The sequence below is a fragment of the Camelus dromedarius genome, chromosome 13, assembly GCF_036321535.1.
Source record: "Camelus dromedarius isolate mCamDro1 chromosome 13, mCamDro1.pat, whole genome shotgun sequence".
Lineage (NCBI taxonomy): Eukaryota > Metazoa > Chordata > Mammalia > Artiodactyla > Camelidae > Camelus > Camelus dromedarius.
Window position 1 is genome coordinate 28,169,775 of NC_087448.1, and position 21,509 is coordinate 28,191,283.

Here is a 21,509-nt window from a genome sequence, read left to right on the forward strand (position 1 = left end):
TTCTTTTCACAATAGGCTCCAATCCCTGCATCTGAGTCAGGTATGTGGGAAACCACAAATCCGCACTGAGTGATAAGAAGGCTGAAAAAGTCGTTCAGCCATCCCATATGGTCTTTCGTTCAACTAAGAGAGATCTTGCATAAAAGTGTTTGACACAAGTAGTTAAACATCATTTATATTTGAGCTTATCTAATCATCTAGACCTTTGGCTACTGACTCTGTTATTTGTACAAGTGGAAAGATACATAGAAACTTAAAAGGCATGTATGTGGAAGGAGACATTCAAAAAAATTCACTGGAGTAATGTTATAGTGAAATCTTAAAAACAATCTATATGTCCATCACGTAAGAAATGGATTTTAAAACTCTGGGATGAATATTCATGAGAATATTCCCATATCTCGTCTGAGTCAAGTATCCACCAACAACAGCCCATGGATCAAATACATCCCACTGTTTGTTTTGTAAATAAAGTTTTGTTGGAATATAGTTATACTCATTTGTTTATGTGTTTATCTATAGCTACTTTCATGCTGCAATTACAGGGTTGATTTGTTATAACATAGGCCATCTGACTCTCAGTCAAAGTAAAATATTCACCATCTAGGCCTTTACAGAAAAAGTTTACCAACTCCTGATCTATGCTAAAACACCACTTATTGTAAATACACCATTATTTTATGTACCACTAAGAAACAAAAAACTTATGTCAATTGAACCATGACAAGCCATCAAATGTCAGAAGCATCCTGATTTTAGAGACATTGGAATGTGAAAAAAATTCATCTTAGAATCAATGAATTGTGGTATATGGCACTTCAGATAAATAAACTACCGTGTTTGTATCAACATGGCCAGATCTCAGATCCTTAATTTTGAGTGAACAAAAGTCAAGCGTAGAACAAGTTGGGGGATGGTGTGAACAGCTTATTATGTATATGTCTTTTAAAAATCACAGAGCAATAGAATGAGTTTCCAGGAATGCAGATACACACAGGCGAGCATAATTTAAAAGAATTGTAAGACTTTAAAGAAAACTGGTGATAGAGCTTTTCCCTGGGAGGAGGAGACGAGATCAAGATAATGATGGAAGACAAGGTGGGACGGGTTTCATCTTTATCTGTGGTGGTCAGTTTTTTTAATGAGTGATTTATTAATCAAAAGTAATTTTAGGGGGAGTATATAGCTCAGTGGTAGAGTGCATGCCTAGCATTCACAGGGTCCTGGGTTCAATCCCCAGTACCTCCATTAAAAATTAAGAAGTAAATAAACCTAACTACCTCCCCCCCAAAAAAAATGTAAAAAAATAATTTTAAAAAGCATCAAAACATGGAAAAGCTGGAGGACAATATGTCAAAATACTAACAGCGGTCGTTTTTTACAGTAGAAATTTGAGTGATTGCTTTTGATTATATTTTACTGTAATTGTAAAGAACTTCATGAATAACTAAAAAAGATGAGTCATGTTCTTCATTTCTATCTCAATCAAAAGAGGTTAAGATTTGAAGAAGTACATGTTAATCAGTTACCTGACATTACAAACTAATCCTGTTTTTCTGCTGTGGCATTAAGATTAAACAATGTACAAGTCAGGGCCAAATTTCACAGTTAAAACTTTTTTTTCATAATGTGGAACAGCTAATCTTTAAATACAATGCACTTTATTCCTCAGCGTGAAAAACCACCAACTGGAAAAATTAAATGTCAGGTGCATTTTATGGAACAGAAATAGCTTGTCATGAGTCATATTATTGATGTACTGATGTCATTTCTTTCAGCCTGACCTCGCTTGTTTTGAAATGTACGTTGTACGATTTTCTATGTTGTCACATGCAGTTCAGACCCTCATGTTACTTATTAAATGCATTCGTGTTGTCATCTGTCTGTAACAGGTCTTTCTAAAATGTTCTCTTTAAGTGTATTCAGAAGTTCAAAACTTTGAGGGATAATTTTAACGCCACCAGATTGTCTCTTTGGATGATAGAGATCTACTTACCATTGTCCAACGTGAAAGCACCAAAAAGTGCTCTCATTTAGTTTTTTGTTTTTGTCATGTTGTTGTTGTTTTAAGCATGTCTTATTCTCCCTAGGAGTGTTTCCTCAAAAATAGGTCAAGCTGCCTGTCTTCGAGATTAAGAATTCAAATGTGTCCCAGAAAGTGACAGCGGGAAATGTGGACCTGGGGCCTTGTGTCTGTATGAGGCTACCAAGTCTGAGGCTCAGATCTCATGCCACCAGAACCACAGTAGAGGGCTGTGTTTCTCACCAATTTCATCTACTTTTTCTTTTTCCAGTTCAATTTCACCATTTAGTATTGAGAGCACAAGACGCCAGAGACGATCTGAATCCCCCGACTCCAGAAAACGGCGGATCCACAGATGTGATTTTGAGGGATGCAACAAAGTGTACACAAAAAGTTCTCACCTGAAGGCTCATCGAAGGACGCATACAGGTACAGCTCTGCGGGGCTTCTCACCTGACAGTCGGTGAGGGTCCAGAAAAGGCCACCTGCTGGAAGCAGAAACAGTTGCGGTGGGGCATTTTGTTGTATGTGATGAAGTCATGGTACAGGATGCTTGCCCGAAGTCAGACAAGCATCATAGAGTCTGAAGTTTGCTTTTGCTCACCTTGGAGCCATGAGAGTGCTGAAATGTTTTGTGCTCACCCATCAAACGTGCCTCTTGAGTTCAGTTCCTGATCAGTTTAGTTTAGTTTTGAGTTTAGTTATGAATGAAGTGCATTCCCTCTTTCAGTTGAAAAAGGCCTGCATCTCAGTGAAGTTCAGCAATCAGAGAAGTCTGTCTTCTGTGTCTTAAGGACTTTTATGATAATGGTGTGAACACAGTTGTCTAGTCTTTTCCATGAGCAGCACTGGAACATCATCATTGTCTAGTTTGTCAGGTTTTTAAATGTCTAAGTGCACATCAAACAAGCTTGAACAGAATCGGTCCCTTAAAGTTAGCTTTTTTTTATCACCACTAAGATCATATATTTTTCTTCTCGATCTTGTCCCCCAAATAAACCAAAATATAAAATGAGATTGACATACACATAGCACTGCAGGGAGTTTAATATTTCTACCTCACTCCTGATTTTCACTGGTATTGTTTTGTATATGGAGAGGATTTTTAGTCATCACAGTTCACAGAGGAGGAAATTGAGACAAGTGATTCACTGACTTTTTCACCACCCCCCATCTACCCATCCACCCACCCACCTACCTATCCACTCACCTGTTCACCCACCCATCCACCCACCCAGGAAAGAGTCTGGCAACTCTTCACTTAGCTCCCTACTCACCCGATCCATCTACTACCTTGTGTGTCCCCCACCTGGCATTCCCTGGCTTCCTTGGCTTCTGGACCCTGTTGGGTACCACCAGTGGGAGGCTCTGGGAAGAGATCAAAGGTGGAAAGAGAACCCCCCAATTACAGGACCTTTTCTAGGAAAAGTGACTGGTGGCTGGAATGTGGGAACCTCCAAAGAAGCAGAGAGAAGAGAGAAATCCAGTCACACACATTCCTGGTAGCAACGTGTCTTGCATCCAACCAGCCCAGTCCAGTGACTGCCCTCAACAGGAGACAGCCGCCAGCACCCGCCTCAAACTGGGAGGTTCAAGTCTCAGACTCCTGTGGGGCTGTATAAATAGGACTCCCATCTTGAATACATTAAAATAACTACACTGCATAAACTGTTTCCCAGCGAGGTAGCAAAGTCATTTAAGTCGGCATTCTTTGCTGTTGATTTAGCCTTGTTACAGATTATTTGAAAGCTGCTTTACAGAGACTTTCACAACTCCAAACGTTGAGGTGGGGCATCTTGTGTGTGATGAAATTATGGTGCAGGATGCTTGCCCGAAGTCAGACAAGCATCATAGAGTCTGGAGTTCGCTTTTGCTCATCCAACACGGTATTTTTTTTTTACTATTTCTCAGAGTAATTCAACATGGTGTGCAAACTGCATCTTCCATCTTTCCTCTCTGCTCCCAGTCTTTCTCCCATTTCCACTTAGTCCCAAATTTCTTCCCTTTCTATTGGTTCTGAGCCTCCCCAGGAAAGTTTTTCATCGATTTCCTAGGCTCTGTTTTTGAATCAATTTCCTTATTAAGGCAAAGGATGAATATAAAAGACATGAAAGTTGAATAAGCATGTTTCATCCTGTCAGTAGATAGTGAACACAAATCTTAGTAGCAAGGATGATCAGGCCACATTACTGACTTTTTATGGGAGCATTTCTGGTAAAAAAAAGAAAAAAAGAATGACCTTTCTTCAGTGAATCATATATTTTGAGTTAGCCCTATTTTCCTTGAACTTTCGGAAATTCTTATTAGCCTCATTTTCACAGACACCTCTGCTTCATTTATCCAAGTGATGAACAGTGAAAGAGGGGGAAAGGTTTAATTAGGTACTATTAAAGGATTTAACGTCATGGCATTATAAGATTGCATCTAATAGGTTTTAATATATATCATGAAAGTGGGGGACATGTGATGTAGGCGTTATAATTCAAAGCAATAGAAACCTTTTATGCTGAAGCAGAATTCATTAGCTTGGCTTATTAATAAGATGAAATCATAGACTCCTAGAATCCAAGTGGACCTTATAAGTCACAGAGTTTTCTAATTAGAGGAATCCCTTGGGTGTCATCTGTCACAGACAAGTCCCTACCATGCCGTTTCCTGTGAATTTAAGATATCTTCTCTTTCATTTGATCCTGATAACACCTAGGGGCTGCAGGTGTCATGATCTCCTTGGTACAAGTGTGGCTCGTGGTCAAGTATAATTTCCTACAGCACTCATTTTCCCACCTCTCCTTAAACACTGCGTGTGACTGAGAGCTTTTTCTTCTGCAAGACAAGTTGGGTGGAATTTCTGAAGGCACAGCCTCATCTCACGGTGTTGGATTTTCTCCTGTGGCGCTGTCTGACTCTCAGGGGCTGTCTGGTTGAATGGAAGAGCCCCAATCATCATACAGTAATTTTCGCTCCCTGGCCCCGGTGCTCCTTGCAACACGGCCACGAGCCACCAGCATCTCCATTTCTCCAAATCAGACAGCTTCAGTTCTCTCTGCCACGTCTTTCTAGGTATACTCCCACGTATTGCTGCGTCTTTTTAAGTTTTCACACCACAAATCGAGGGAAGAGCTCTTGTTAATGGACGTCTCTTAATAGATGCAGAGATAATGTTAAGTCTTTTAGCGATTGAATCTGTGAGGTCATCTAAGTCAAAAACTGCTGGGAGCGAGATCTTTCCATCCCCTTTACCTATAATGGGTTTTTTTTTTGAAAAAACCTAACTGTGCAATGTTGTATTTGCTCTTGAACTTGTCCGTCACATGATGGCTCCCTTGGGAACAGTGAATTTCCTCTCACTGAGGTGTTTTGCCGCAGATTGGATGATCTCTTCTGGGAGATACAGGACAGAATCATTACTGCGAGGGCTGAATATACCCTTTCAAGTCTGGGAAGTAATTATAATATTATCCATTTGATTGGCTTGGCCCCATTAGTCTAATAGACTGAAATGACTGCAGGACCTCTCCCTGCCCCGCTCCCTTTCAGTTTTTTAGCTCTCTCCTTCAAGCTTCTCCATTTTTCCAGGTACTGAGTAGAACAGGTTCAAGGAAGAAGCCCTGAGATGTGACCCTGGAGATGTCCATCCTCGTGGGTCTTAATTCATTAACTTCCAGCTACGAACCCACCTCATGGTCCTACCTCCAGTCCACATTTCTTGATCTCACAGCTACATCAAAAAGTCCTTGTGAAATTCCTGCTCCAAAACCAGATATACCAAATCCATCCATCCACTTAGCAGAGAAATCCTTTCTCTGTGCAAGGCCCAGTCTCCTAAACTGTCAGTCAAATAACAGTGTTTTTCAAAAGAAAGGGTGAAATTTGATTTGCTGCCTCTGGTTCAAAGTGAGCCCATACTGGTTTCTGAGGCATAATTATGTGCAAGATTTCATGACTTTATGTTCACAATGAAATCAACACTAGTTTGGTAGGGATTCAGGTTGGCTTGCTTTGCTTTTAATAAGTATCTTCTTAGCCTTACCTTTGCTCCAGGCATATTGAGTAAGTAAAACCCAGTACAAACCATAATAATGAATGTGAAGTTTGGGATTATAGCAGATGACTTATGAGAACAGCACATGTGATGGGAGGGGAGCAAGGGGCACTGAGACACTTTCTTTGAAAAGTCACGTTAATTCTACCTTTAACACTTGTTCCTTTGTGCTTTATTAGTACATGATCAGTCATCTGTTTAGGACTTATCCATACAATAAGTTAAACATATGCGGAGAAGTGTGAAAGAGGAGATTTTCTACACATTAACAAGGAATTTAGATTTAAAAAAGGAATGCTGAAGAGTACCTTTTGCACTTTGAAAATAATTAAGTATATTTTCATGAATGTGTGGTTTAGATAACAAAGATTTGAACAAATGTTTTCAAATGCCTGACTAACACCTGCCTGTGGTAAATCATTTAAGGCACGTTCAGTAGAAGAAAAAACATGTATCTTGGCAATCACATTCATGCTACTGTCAGCAGGTAACGTTATTCCTATTCACTGGTCTAAATTGTGTGTCTCCTCTGCAGGAAGCAGTGTACAGTGAGTTTAAATGAATATTCATTGAAATTAAGTGAGTATGTATTGGAATTAATAGTCACTTAAATCTGTGCTATACATAACTACAATGTACGATGAATTTCCCTCATTTTAAGAATTTTATTGCTTATTAATTGAGCTAAATGTAAATTTTAGAAGAAAATAGTTCTATGAATTTAGTATTGCTGTTGAGAATTCTCATTATTTTCCAAAAATATATGCCGTCATTTTCTAAAACAACTCTCAGGCACCAATGTTTCTTACAGCCACTAGATGGTGCTCTACAACCAGATGTTGGGTCTGGTCTAAGAGGGTCTAAGAAAGTCAGCCAGAACCCTCTAGTGGTACGTTAGACATGATGTGATTATCAGTGTTCTGCAGAATATTATAATTTAATGATGAACAAGGAAAAGGCAAGATAAAAATTTGAAACCAGATTTTTTAAACTGATTTTTAACAGAAAAATATTCAGTTTCAAATGAATCTGAATTTGAAGATTTCAACTTGATATCCTGCTCTCTGATAAATCTCTGAAGCTTATTTAGCCAATCTTGTCTAATATTCATTTGAATTCACATGAAAACTACACATCTAAGTTTTAACAATTAGTAAACATAAAGCAGTCACATTTCTTATCTATCTAGCTTTAGAAAAAATAATTCATATCTGAATTTTACACATCAAGGAAGTTAACTCATAAGGATGCTTTACAAATATTAACCAATTTTGATTTAAAACTGTCTCAAATGTGTCTTCGCTACCTTTACAAATGAAGGAAATGATGCATTTAGACCTTCTTTTGAGGAATGAAGTCTTTGTAACTAATATCATTTGCTATTATTGATATAAGATAATGACTGCATTTGGACTACACATACACACACACACACACGGATCCAAAATGCCTGCAGATTCCATGTCTTTTCCCTTTTTAATTTCTCACTGCTATTCCTATATTTCTTGCTTATAATTTGACACCTTATTTTATTGAATGAGATTCTGAAATGATTTGCTGCTACTCCAAGAAAGAAAATCATGAGCTGTGTGAAGCTGTGCATCTTGGTGGCCTTTTGTTCACAAGTCTTGTGGTTGCTAGATCTTACCTTCAGGTATAGCTTTATAATTTCACATCTGTCTTCATTAATTAAATAACTCATCCCATATAAAGCTCCATGTCAGACCCTCTGTCTAGATTCGTTGTTAGATAAAGCATAGGGCTTAGTGATGCTAAGATAATAAATCACTTAAGAACAAACTGATGTTTTTCAGGTAAAAATCCTCTCCCAGTAAGTTGTTTGTAGATCGTGGCCAAACAGCTCAGAAATATGCATCATATTGGTAACTGCAGAGAAATAGGGAACTGCAATGGAAATAGAATTAAATTTGAAGTCAGGACACCGAAGTTTGAATCTGCTTTTGGCCCCTATCTGGTTGGTGAACTTAAACAAGTTACTTAACTGTGTGAACCTCAGACTTTCTTTTTTTTTTTAACTTTGAACACAAATATAGCAGGTTGTTGCATAATTACTACAGGAGGCATCTTTTTTTTTAATAAATATATATATCCTCAGTAAACACAGTGACTAACACATTGTAAGGACCCAATCATTATTTGTTGAATTGAAATTGTGTTATATGTAGATATGGATAGGGATGTATGTTGCTTTTGTGAGCAGTAGGTTTAAGGCAAAAAAAAAGTTTGGATAATTTAGTATACTCATTACAGCCAGCTGTAATTATAATAATCTCTTTATCTCAGATTCAACTAATTTAAAATTTATACAATGCAGAAAATGTTGGAGTAAAGCTAGCATTTAATAAGCCCTTTTTGTCATTTAAAAAATGATAGTATAAACAGTCTTTAAGGAATATATTTATAATATTTAGTAAAAGATCATCTTCCATTTGAAAGGTCCTATTCATAGAGAAATTCACCAAGACACGCATTTAGTAAGTATTCTCCATGTCTGAGGCACTGGAGATTTTTCTTGAAAAAGGCCCAAAGAGGCAAAGCTGCCATTTTCAATGAACTTGTCCATAACTGATACCAGATAAGACTCTTTGAATGGTCATAACAAAGGTCAAGTGGACAAAGCCATGTCATAAAGATACAAGCAGACAAAATGAACACCATGGGAGCTGTCTATTATGACCAGGGAATTTAGGGGCTCCTTTCTAAGCTGGCCGTCCAAGGCCCTTCTCATCTGACTCCTATCCATCTGCTAAACCTCATTTGCTGAACCTATCCCAATTTCCCCCATCCCCCAGCCATACCGATGAACCAGTCTCCAGAGGCACCTAGCTATATGGAGCAGGTCATTTGTATGCTCTTCCTTCTATCTGAAATGGCCTGCCTAGGGGCCTTCTTTCTTCCTTCTTTAGTTGGTAAACTCCTATTTATTTTTCAAAAATGCCTCAGCATGGCCTTGGCAATCTCTTTGACCACCCTTCTTCCCCAGGCAGAGTACTGTCCTCTGTGACCCTGGAGCACCTGGACGGTTCCCTGCCGTGGGAGTTCAGTGGTCAGAAAGGAAGGCAGGGGGGAAACAGTGGAGCAGTAGAAACAAGAGGGCATGGCACCTGGTTAGACACGAAGGCAGGGTAAGAAGGAGCCTTTGAAGACGTCCAGCGTGTGTGGCTAGGAGTAAGGGATGCTGTGAACAAACGTGGAGACCAGTGGTGAGAGAGAACTGGTCTTTCCTGAGGACCTGCCAGGTCCCAGGCAGAGTGCTCTCTGCTCTGCTAGCGATTAACATATTTTGATCGCATCTGTAAATCCCTCGGAAGATTAGAGCACTTGTCCACCGTCATGTAGTGGACAAGGAGTGGAGCTGAGATGCAGCCTCTGATTTCTCTAGAACCCGTGCTGGTGTCACTACACCCGGTCATGGCCAAGTATGCTAATAACCTGCCAGTCTCCCCCGACTCGGGCCACCCTCCTAGTATGTCTAGCCAGCAGTACCTATCTGTTCAGAGTAGGGCATTAAGCTACTTAGAAGTCATACGATAGCAAAGGATGTTACGTTGTCTATTTTTAAGGTTTTTCATTGACGTGAACTGATCATTCTAGTCTGCTAAAATTTTGCTTTGTTAGAAAGCCAGTGAGAAGACAAGGACCAAGGACCAGAAGCATTAATAATTAAATTAACAGGGCAGCTCTTGAGTGCTTTCCGCCATAAAAATGAAGTTGGGGGTGGGGCGAGGGGATGTTGAGGGAGTATGGTATAGCTCGGTGATAGAGCACATGCTTAGCATGCACAAGGTCCTAGGTTCAGTCCCCAGTGCCGCCATTAAAAACGAAAGAAAAAGAAAGACGAAAACATCAAGGAGTTCTAAATGTGGTCGGGGAGACGGCCACATCTGCAGGTATCTAGCAGGTAAGCGTGATCGGGAAGCCATGAGTGAGCTTGATACAAGCTGCTGCTGCAGCACAGCAGGGGTAATTGGTCCCGACTGCAGCGATGTGCTGACCATCACCTGCCCACGGGAACAAGCACGCAAGTGCCCCCTCTAAAAGGGAAGCTGAAAAAGCTGGATCAATAATGTACTGCTCTGAAAGTGTTACACCTGTTTTCATGCTGGAGCAGGAATTATTTTAACCTAGAGAGTGCTTTTCAGAAATACATTGAACCCATGGTTCACAACTATCTGAATGTAGATACCGGGGCTGTACATGTTTGATTCAGTTGGGTTTTGAAGTGTTACCTTATTTATGTAAAAAGTCAATTCATCTTTTTCATATATTTAAAAAAGTAAATCCTTCTAAAGCAGCCTACCAATTATCACCTCAGTTGAATGAACAGGTTACTAAGTGAGTTTGTTTCTTAATTGTATTGGCACACAAAACATCAGTGACAGTGGGAGGTTAAAAAGGTCATGGGATTCTATGACCATGCTCTTCATTTTCCTTCCTTTGCTTTTGTGTTTATTTTATTCATTCAGCCATCAAAACTGTGTTGTAAGGAGGAGTGGGGCAATAATATTCCCAGCCCTTGGACTCTCGTGTTCTGCCGAATAACTAGATTATGCATGTTGGTCATCTTATCCTGAGTGGCAGAATTAACTACTACTAGTGTAAAATATGTGGTTTTAATGGAACCATTAAAGATAATGAGGAACTGTTTTTTTTGTGGAAAATAGAGCCACAACTAAAGAATACATTAAAATGTCTGTTTATAAGGCTTAAGACATTGTAATCAATTTTTTGTAACTAAAAATAGAATTATAATGTAAATATATAGTTTTTAAGATTAAAATAACTAATGCTCATTTGAGGGGGAAAAAGGCTCAATCCCATGTCATGTTACTAATTTTAAAGGTTTAAAATGAGATATTTATTTGCAGACTAGACCTATAGATGATACTAGCTGTAAAAAACCTCCCATGTAAAATATATATCCTAATTCAAAGTATATATTTCAAAATATACATTCTAATCCAAAATATGTATTTCAAAATATATATTCTCCCTTTCAAAAATATATGCTCTAATTAATTGCATTGAAAATATTGTGGAATGAATAAAATGCAGGCAGTAGACTCTGTTTCACAAAATGGGTTACTCCTATATTCACCCTTCTGTGTTATATTTTTAAAAGAATACAAGCCATTTGAATTCAAGTGGTTCATTCATTTGACCAACAGGCACTTACTACCCCAGAGCACAGTGGTAAAGCCATCCTTGGGACCACACTGCTGAGTGAGCTGGACAGGCAGGAAAATCTGCTGTCACAGTGAGATGGGGTGTGATGAGGGTTTTAATGCAGGTGTGCTCGGGGCACTGCGGAGTGGCATGATTAGATGGTTTCAGGAAGTGTTTCTTCTATGCAGTGCAGGCAATAAACTGGAGCGGGTGGGTCATCAGACAGGGAAACAGACCACTGGAAGTTGGTATTGGTGAAAGGTGGTGAGACCCTAAAGAGCAGGAGGAACTGGCAGATGGAAGCATAAGGTTGAGGCAGGTAGAGAATAACACATAGGAAAGAGTCCAAGAAATCTCTCCAACCAGAGAGATTTATGACTTGATACCTGAATAGGTGGGGTTGTCTTTTGTTCCCAGATAGCAAAACAGGAGGGACACGTCTTGTCTGAGTGATGGATGCTGAATAGTGTTTTGGTCATGTTGAGGCTGCTTTCAGGCTGCCAACTGGAAACGTTGTGTACCCTGCATGGTGCTTGGGAGAGTGAGGTGTAGACACTGGGGAATCTTTCCCTTGTAAGTTGTGGTGGAAGCTGTTGGAACCAAGGAGAACCTACGCAAGTGAGAAGTCAAAGCCAAATTCTCAGTAAACGTTTATGTAACAGGTAAAGGGAGATGTCTGGAAAAGAAACTGAGAAGGGATTCAGAAACAGGGAGATCAATATTGTCACTCCATGGGAACATAAACTCAGAACGGCCAAATAAACTATTGTCCTCAGACCTTGAACTTTTTGCTCTCTCTGAAGTACATTTTTGTTACAGGATGTTTTTTACTTCATTTATATTTGAGTTCTAGATGAGACGGGCTAGCCTCTGGGTTAACGTTGTCTGTCCTATAAGTACTAATTCATATTCTCAGTCTTCTGGGCCAGTTCTGACCAACTGTCCTGGTTAATTAAAGCAGTGATTTAAGGTGTTGAGGGGCATTTTAGGGTAGTGGTTAAGACCATGAACTTTGGTGTCTGACCCCTTGGGTTCAAGTCCCACCTCCACCTCACACTAACTCACTCTGGGTGAAGTGGGGTTGGTGACTGCAACTGCTACATCGGGAAGTTGTCCAAGTTAAATAAGTTCAGGTCCATAAAGCTCTTCAAGCCAAGTGTGGTATATGGAAAGTGTTATATGCTGTGGCAAATACTATTTTTATCAAAGAAATCCAGTGTGGAATTGCATGAGAAAGAAAGAAAAGACCCACTTGGCCTTGTTGAAACATAATGAAGAAGAGTCAAATTAATTCAGTCCAGACAGTTTGATGGGGTGGATTCTAACAAAATTGAGCACTTGTTGGATGGAATTGCCAAGACCAAATGGATCAAACAAATTACGGACCAGATTGCTCTCCATGACCTATAAAGGAGTTTTATACTTAAAATATTAGGGGAAATCAGTGTGAGGACTGGCATCCATTTGCCTGCAAATCTTTGATTAAATTTTTAATTTTATCTTATTACCTTTAATGGAGGCACTGGGGATTGAACCCAGGACCTCATGTATGCTAAGTATGCACTCTACCACTGAGCTATACCCACCCCTTTTACCTGCAAATCTTAATTCCTTCCTTACAAATGACAAAACAGGATTGGTTTTTACCTTTATATTATTTATGTTTCTTAGCAAAAACAGAACAGTCTTGAATTTCATAGCTATAAAATTCAAAAGCCTTCATTGAGCACCTGTCGTGTGCCAAGCATGTGGCACGTGTTTCTAAGTTTCACAACATTAGGAATAGCATTCCCATTTTACAGACAGGAAAACAGAGTTTCAGAAAGCTTCACTCTCTAGTCTGAGATCCAGTTGCGCACATTGGTGACTGAGCCTCATTTGATTGTGCATTCCACCTGATTTCAAAGCCTGTGCTGTCTTGTATCCCCTAAACACCAGCAAGAAGGAAGGCAGCCTCGTCTACCTGTGCACAAATCGGGGACATTGTAATCTTGGCTCTCGGTTTCTGCTTCCTCATTTTAAAAGTACCTAATTTCCTTCCAGATCTAAAATGCTGTGAACTTTTATGAACTAACGTAACAGAAACCAGAAGACAAGATAGGAATCTTGATTCTTTTTTTTTTTTTTTCTCTCCCTCATATGCAAATACCATTCCTCAAGTAAAACAGATTGTCACTGCAAATATGTTGAGCCTTGAGTGCAATGAAGCTCATTTGTCAGTGTCTGGGACCCCATGACTTTATAAAAGTTAAAACAGGGACACGTTTCAGAAATGCACTTCTGAACTGAAGAAAATGCCTATGTTTCCTGTTGCAAAAGGTATTTTTTTTCAGTTGCTTGAGAAAATAATAGAAGCTGATGTGAGAACATGAGCGTTTTGTTTGACTGGAGCTTTTGCAAACTGCACATTCCTCTTACGGTGTTGCTCACACGTCATTTTCATATGAAAGGGCACCTGTCTTTTGTCTCCAGACACATTTACCTTTCAGCGTTTCAGATGGTGAAATGGGAGGTACCCGAAAAAGTTATTTTTGTTTCATGGATTGTGGGAATCCATTCAATACCTGGTGTTTTCTTTAGACTTTATTATGCCTTCTGCTGGGTAAATGTCATGAAAGTGCATTTAGTGACTCTTAATCCTTTTCTTTAACCAAAATTGAAAGAGACAGCAGTTCTCATAATAAATCAGTTTGTTGACTGTTTCAAGAGAAAAAACCCTAATGAAAGTTTTCATTTTCACAGGATAGTTAATTAGAATACTATTTAAATAATGCTTATAAATGCATACATACATGTACACACACACACTCCAGTAGCATATAAAATTATGAAACCTAAATGTGCAGTTTAAATGAGTGTTTTAGAACAAAAATGAACAAACCATCTCTTTTGGTATGTTCTCTTTTTGATCTTTGCAGGACTATTTCACTTTAAAAAATAGATCTTTCTATTAGTTTCAATTAATACTTTCCATTTTCAGTGGTTTTCATAATTTAGCTCAGGTTTTATAAAGAGCTAAGGGAGGGCAGATTGTGCTGGAAAATGGTCAGATTCTCTCTTTTTTTTTAAGTACAAAAGGTGGAAGATGACTTACAGATTTGTCGTGGGACATAGAGACCTTCGCTGCAGAATTGAAAGCCTAGAAGTTAGTAACTGCACCCCAAGGTGTAGCGTAGTGTTAAGCTGCCAGTTATCCAGCTGGAGACCTTTGGTTTTTCTTATACATTAGCAACTTGATGTCTCAACTTAAAAAAAGAAAAATCATTTACTAAAACTTACTGGTAAAGACATATACTGCACCACTTCCTATCATTTATTACTTTCATAGGATTAATGTACGAACCAAAAATCAAAGGTGATCTAATGGTGAAGTCAAAACCTCTTCTCATTTTGAAAGAATTTTAAATACATTTTCAAAGATTTTGCTACTGTGGATTTTAAGTGTATTTGTGGGTTAGACAAAAAAAAAAAGTGGACATGCTAATTTTTTTTTGAAAACCCAGAGTTCTTTTTTTTTCCTTTTTTTTATTGACATACGATTGATTTACAGTATTGTGTTAGTTTCTGATGCTATTTTTATTTTTAGCCTATTTCTAGAGGAAACAGTTTGAATAACACATTTGCAGGATTCTAATTCAAATGATTTTAAGGACAAGGCAGTATTCCTGAAGAAATGACTGGAAGTCGTGTTTGCTGTCACTGTCATTCAGCCTGATGCCGAGCAGCTGTGCACGGTAGCAGCACAGACCTGGGGAGATGCTTGACTCCTTTTATTGTCCAAGCCATCTCTTTCCATGTTAAAACGTTCATGGCAAATTCACCCTCCATTCTTTCCCCACCACTGACTTTTTTAACATTCAAGTGAGCTTTCTATTATCTAGCAGGATTTAAAGGAAAGAAGGGAGGTTGGAGGAAGGATTCTGTCTGTTCATTATGTCCTTCCACAGCCCATTTATACATATTACAGTATATCTTACAAACTTATTTATCACCCTAATTTGTTTTCACGCACATCATGAAGTTAGTTTGTTGTCTTAATTTGTTTATAAGATTGTACCCTTTAAATTGCTTCAAAGCACAAGCATAAAATATGATGTACAGTTTATTTATTTATTTATTGAATTGTAGTTGATTTACAAAGTTGTGTTAGTTTCTGGCATACAGCGTAGTGATTCAGTTGTATGTATACATATATATTCTTTTTCATATTCTTCCCTTCTGATTCTAGGTTATTACAAGATAGTAAATATAGTTCCCTGTGTTACACAATACATCCTTGTTGTTCATCTATTTTGTGTATAGTAGTTAGTATCTGCTAATCCCAAACTTCTAATTTATCCCCCCGCCTTTCCCCTTTGGTAACTGTGAGTTTGTTTTCTATGTCTGCGAGTCTCTTTCTGTTTTATAAATAAGTTCATTTGTATCTTTAAATTTTAGATTCCGCAAAAAAGTGATAGCATATGATGTTTATCTTTCTCTGACTGACAACCTTCACTTAGTATGATAATCTCTAGGTCCATCCATGTTGCTGCAAATGACAGAATTTCATTCCTTTTTATGGCTGAGTAGTATTCCATTGTATATATATATACCACATTTTCTTTACCCAGTCATCTGTCAGTGGACATTGAGGCTGCTTCCATGTCCTCGCTGTTGTAAATAGTGCTGCTATTAATAATACACAGTTTTAATACAATGTAGTAGCTGCTAGAATTTTTCTTGTATCCACTTATAAAACTTGACTAGTCCAAAGAGCATTTATTGATTTTTTTAATGAAATGCTAGGCACTAGGTGGATATAACAGCAAGCTGGGTCCCTCCTAAGCAAGGGGCAAAAACCTGTTCTCTGGCTGCCCAGAGCAGCTATCTCCTCCCCCACCACCCCCATAGTTCAGCCTTTAATTATGAAGAGATGAGGATTTGGGGTTTTTTTCCTCTTAAGTATGGGGAGAGAATACCCAAACTCTGATTTTATTAATGAAGAAACAGGGGCAAGGAATAGTCTCCAAAAAGTGTTTTTGGATATTGAAAAGAAAAGTATACATTTTTCTAAGGAAAAAAAATGACACAAATGAACTTATATACAAAATAGACACAGACTCACAGACATAGAGAACAAACTTCTGGTTACCAGGGGGGAAAGGGGAGAGTGGAGCGATAAATTAGGAGTTTGGGATTTGCAGATACAAACTACTATATATAAAATAGATAAACAACAACGTCCTACTGTACAGCACAGGAAACTGTATTCAATATCTTGTAGTAGCCTATAATGAAAAAGAATATGAAAAGGATTATATATAAAACTGAATATCTATGCTGTACACCAGAAACTAACACAACATTGTAAACTGACTGTACTTCAATTAAAGAAAAAGTCTTTCCTTTGTTCCTTCTTAGGCCTGTATTCTCTGTAGCTGGTTCCATAGCAACATAGCAGTTAGGAGGTGCCCATTGGTGACAAAGAGTCAGCTAGCTGAGCTCAGGGCCCCTAAAGATGGATGTGTTTTTGAAGGTATGATTTATAACAAGCTCATCTTGTTAGAACCCATGCTCATGATGTAAATTTCAAAAAAAAAAAAAAGACCATAGTGATGACATGGAAATAAAAGCATTTTAACAGTCACCATGGAAATACTGGTTATTAGACTGTCAGTCTTTTTAAGTTAGGGGTTTTGATGATTTTTTAAAATTCTTCTATTAAATTCTGATCAATAGACACCTATAAATGCAGAGTTTTGTCTCCATAGGACATCCAGAATGGGTCGGAAGTTGAGGTTTTGGGTTAATCCGGTCAGTAGGCTCTTACCTGACAGGAGCCCTTTCAGAGTAACCTGGAGCTTTCTGTGGCCACAACTGGGGCTTCAGTATTTCTAGATTTAACTGGTCTGTTGCTATTCACTCACTTCTGAAAGGACCACTTGATCCTAAAAGGACCCATATGGTCAACATTTATTTAACGGTTGGATGAAAACTGTTGGGTCTGGTTCCATCTGGTTTTCCCACGTAGGCATGACTCGGACATCTCATTTACAAGGCTTAGTAGTTTCCTGTGTACATGCCTCCATGTGAGCATGTCTGTGTGTGTTGCAGTTCTGTTAATTTATTCAAGCACTGTTTGGCAGCTATGCTAAGCTCTGAGGATACCGAAATGGTAGAGGCATGATCCTTGATCTCTGCATATTCACAAACTGGTAGGGGGAAGGCATCTAAACAAAATCTGTATGATGTATTGTGAAGTAGGAATTGAATACCTTGAAAGTATCTAAGAAAGTTAAATCAGTGTTGTCCAAGGGTGTGGCAGGGTTTAGATGGGGAAAGAACTATCCATTCCACTGGAGCATAGTGGAAAGCGCTAGATTTGGAAACAAGCATCTATTTACTGGCTTCCAGCAAGTTACTTTACTACACTGAGCCTCAGTTTTCTCATCTATAGTATGGGGTTAACAATACTCACTTTGCAACTCTATATGTTGGGATCAGCAGATAACTCCCTTCCCTGTCTTAGGCCCTTTCAGGCCAGGCACCATGTGTGGCCAGGCAGCGTGTTGTTGATTGTTGGAGGGGCAGAGAAGAGATCAGTTCTTGTGGGGTTGCATGGGGACAGGACTCCCATTCTGAATGAGAGCCAGGAAAAAGCACACCTGGGTCAGCTATTGTCTCACTCCCCCTGGGAGCTCATTTGGACAATGGATGGCTTATCTTTTCCCAGCAAAGCTTTTGCATATTTTACTGTCCTTACAAGTTGACTGAGGGACCTGGTCAGATTACCTACTGCTTCAGACTACTTTTTACTGTGAGCTTCAATCCTGGGACCAACTTGATGATTCCTCAGGGCTCGCCCTAATTCTTAAGTCACTGAAGAAGATATTTAAACGTCCCACTATCAAGATATCTAGGATTCTTTCCCAGTTGACAAGCAAACAGTAGATGGTCATGAATAGTAAGTACTGAATACCTAATTTCTGGGGATGGTGGAGTGCTTTACTTTTTAATGAAATTTTGTGTGACTGGTCAATGGACATTGTGCCCTAAAATAGCCTTTAAACATCTAAGTGATGCAGTTTGGGGAGGAGTATTGAAACAAAACGTAGCTAATTACCCTTTATAATTCTTAGTGAGTTTCAGTCCTCTAGCCCGCCCAATCAACCTAGGTAGAGCTCTCTAATATGCCTCTTCAGTCTACCAGTGGTGATTGTATCCCATAGCAATCAGTCTTTGCCTTCTGATATTTTATTGCAAAGTAACTTACCCATAACTGAGGATGCAACTGGTAACTAATTTGCCCCATGTCACAGCCAGAGAGACAAGACTGAAACCCCCTTCTGTCTGACCCAACACCCACTGGTGGGAGGATTCCGTTTCCTGACAAAGGAAAATGCACTGGAAACAACAATTTCCCCCAATATAATGCTGGCTTGGTTATTCTGGAGAAATGATGGAGTGCCAAAGCATGCGTCCCTTTGTTTCTTCCAGGAGAGAAACCCTACAAGTGTACCTGGGAAGGCTGTACCTGGAAGTTCGCTCGTTCGGATGAACTGACAAGGCATTACCGCAAACACACGGGAGTGAAGCCATTCAAGTGCGCGGACTGTGATCGCAGCTTTTCCCGGTCAGATCACTTGGCACTGCACCGCCGGAGGCACATGCTGGTGTGAGGAAGGCTACCTGTCCAGCTGAACGTAAGAGCTGGATCTCTTAGCGGCACCCAATTCAGCAGGGCTGAATCCCCTTCACAGTGTTAACACAAAAGGGCATCACCATCCCACGATGTCTGAAACCAGAGCAAGAAAAAGGAGTAGTAACACTTCTCCTTTCAACCTGAAGGTAACCCCCATCATGACTCCCCGAGAAATGACTTCACGCTGGCCTGGGAGATCGGTGACACCCATGCTGAAGAGACAGGCATTGTTTTCCGTGCGGTGTCCTCTGCCATTTAAAGATGTTTGTAGTTTGTACATTTTCTGAGCTGTCAGACGTTTTGTTATTGATACTTTCAAGGTCGTCTACCACACATTGATGGCTAGAGCAAGACCTTTTAAATTTGGATTATTCTCCCATCATCCCACCCCTTAACCCCTTTTTACAAAAGTTTTAGTTACTGAGTGAGATAGAACACACGTCCAATCTGTTACCAGCAAGCAGCATGAAAGTAGAAAAGCAGCAGCTGTTGGAGAGGTTCCATTACCTGAAAAGAAAGGAGTGCTCAGGCAGCCCTTTCCAATAGTGATGACAGCAACCAGATACCACCCGCGACTTGTCATTATGCCATGCCCTGGAGAAAACCAACATTGAATCTTTCATTTGTTTGTTGTTGATTGTTTTTGTTTTGTTTTGATTCTGTTTTGTTCATCTGTCCGAGCAGAGGGGCTGCGACATTTCAGTTGGAGTCTCGTCCCGCTGTCTGCCCTGGCGTGGATGGGCACAGAGCTGTTCTGTGGTTGAATAGGAAGAGCCTGTGTTAAAAAAAACTACTGCCCCACTTCAAATTGCAGTGTTCTGTCAGCTGGGCATCATCTCTTCCTGCCCCTAGTATTTGATTACAAGGAATCGGGGGGGAAAAAAAGCTTCCTTAGACACACTGGCACCAAGGTAAGAGGTGGGACTGCCCAGGCAAAGTCAGTGAACATGAAAAAATCAGACAAAGCAGAGATGGAAATAATGCACCTCTTGAGGAGAAAAGCAATAACGAATAAAAGGACTTTTCCTACAATAACTTCACTGAGGACTCACATTACCAATTTTCATACTTACTAAAGGGATTGTAAAAAAACACCCCAGCATTTTAGATGTCTTGGTTACATTTACAGCACTGAGGTAATCTTTCTGCTGTTTGTTGTCCTGCTTGGTTGAGTACCACAATTAAAGATTACGCTCCCCTTTTTCTTGTTTGAAAACAGTTATTTGGTGACCAGAAAGGCCACGGAGGCAAGGCAGGGAATTAACTCTTAGGTGAATGGGTCAGTTCTCCTTGGGCCCGAGTCAGTGGGAAGGGAATGCTCCCCAAGGAAAGCCTGACATGGTGCTAGTTCTCCTCCTTGGAGAGCCAAGGATACGTGACTCTCCAATAGGTTCTTCTCTACAGATTTCACTTTCTAAGCTGTATTAAGACCTAGTGCTTCTGCAGTGATATTTGCAGGGACATTGAACCTACTCATCCTGTGCTGAGGGTGAGAGGCAGTTACAGTCCCGTCAACCCCCTAAAATTATAAGCCTTTTTTGCAACTAGCAAAGTCTACAGTAAACAAAGCAATACATCACCAGTGAGCATTCTTTCAGAAAAATTATTTTTTTTTCCCCCACTAAAAGCTGGGTTTTTTCAGCTTTCTGTGGCTAAGGGGCTTGGTGAGGTTTTTTGTTATTGTTGTTGTTAAGATTTTTTATAGCTTAGGTATAAGAAGTTGCCAGCATAGACCTTTGCAATATAGTTTAATTACAAACACTTGATTTGGGGAATTGCACAAATCAACCTCACAATATAACTAGCTCATTTTGAAAGGTTTGAACATTCTGAAATAATTTCTGGCTGCAGAATTATCCTTTCCAGGATTATCTTCTGATTCAGTTGATCTTATTCTGATGAAGCAAAAGCTATAAACATTGAAATAAGGACGATTTATGTTGGGTGGCATTGAAAGAATTTTTTTTTTTTTTAATGTTCAAGCAACAGCATAATGATTTTCAGGTCAAATTCTGTCTTCAAAAAGGTGTGCTCTACTTTTTCTGCCAGGTCGTAAAAATTCATGATGCAATTTCCCTCCAACAAGGGCTGAAATTCTATGGATAAATAGCTTCTTTAGCAACACAATGTACTACCCACCAAGCACTGGGCTTTTTCTTACCTACTGGAACATTTTTTATCTATACTATATGCAACTCCTACTTCTCATTGCCTGTGACCGTTTTGAATAGAAATGCCAGTGTTGGTTACTGGTTAGTGGCGAAGAACACAGAGAGTAGCGAACACAAGAGCATGGCGAACACAAGAGCATGGCGAACACAGCTCTGAAATCCTCTGTGCTAGCCCTGGAACCAAGTTGGCAGGTAGTAGGTGAATCACTCAGGTGAAGGGCAGACTTGATTTAATTCTGCTTGCTCTCCTAAGAAGGGCCAGTCCTTTTCTCTGCTGAGAGATCCTGAGAGCGTTCCAGGGAGAAACGGTTTTTAGAATTCATAGAGCTGACAGGCAGTGGGAGCTTCCTGAGTGACAGCTCGATTTAAAATTAGCACAGAATGAAATGAGCTGCTTCTCTCCAA

At 39.5% G+C, this 21,509-nt stretch overlaps 1 protein-coding gene across 14 annotated transcripts in view; it reads left to right on the forward strand.

Annotated features, from left to right (window-relative positions):
• Nucleotides 1-19,712, forward strand: part of KLF12 (KLF transcription factor 12) — a 507,694-nt gene extending 487,982 nt beyond the window's left edge. For all 14 annotated transcript variants that reach the window (XM_031466116.2, XM_064493092.1, XM_010978786.3 and 11 more), the window contains 2 exons: nucleotides 2,295-2,452; nucleotides 18,729-19,712. In XM_031466116.2, the coding sequence (XP_031321976.1) occupies nucleotides 2,295-2,452; nucleotides 18,729-18,910 (340 nt within the window). In that variant the 3' untranslated portion in view covers nucleotides 18,911-19,712. The remainder of the gene's footprint in view (nucleotides 1-2,294; nucleotides 2,453-18,728) is intronic.
• The last annotated feature ends 1,797 nt before the right edge of the window (nucleotides 19,713-21,509 follow it).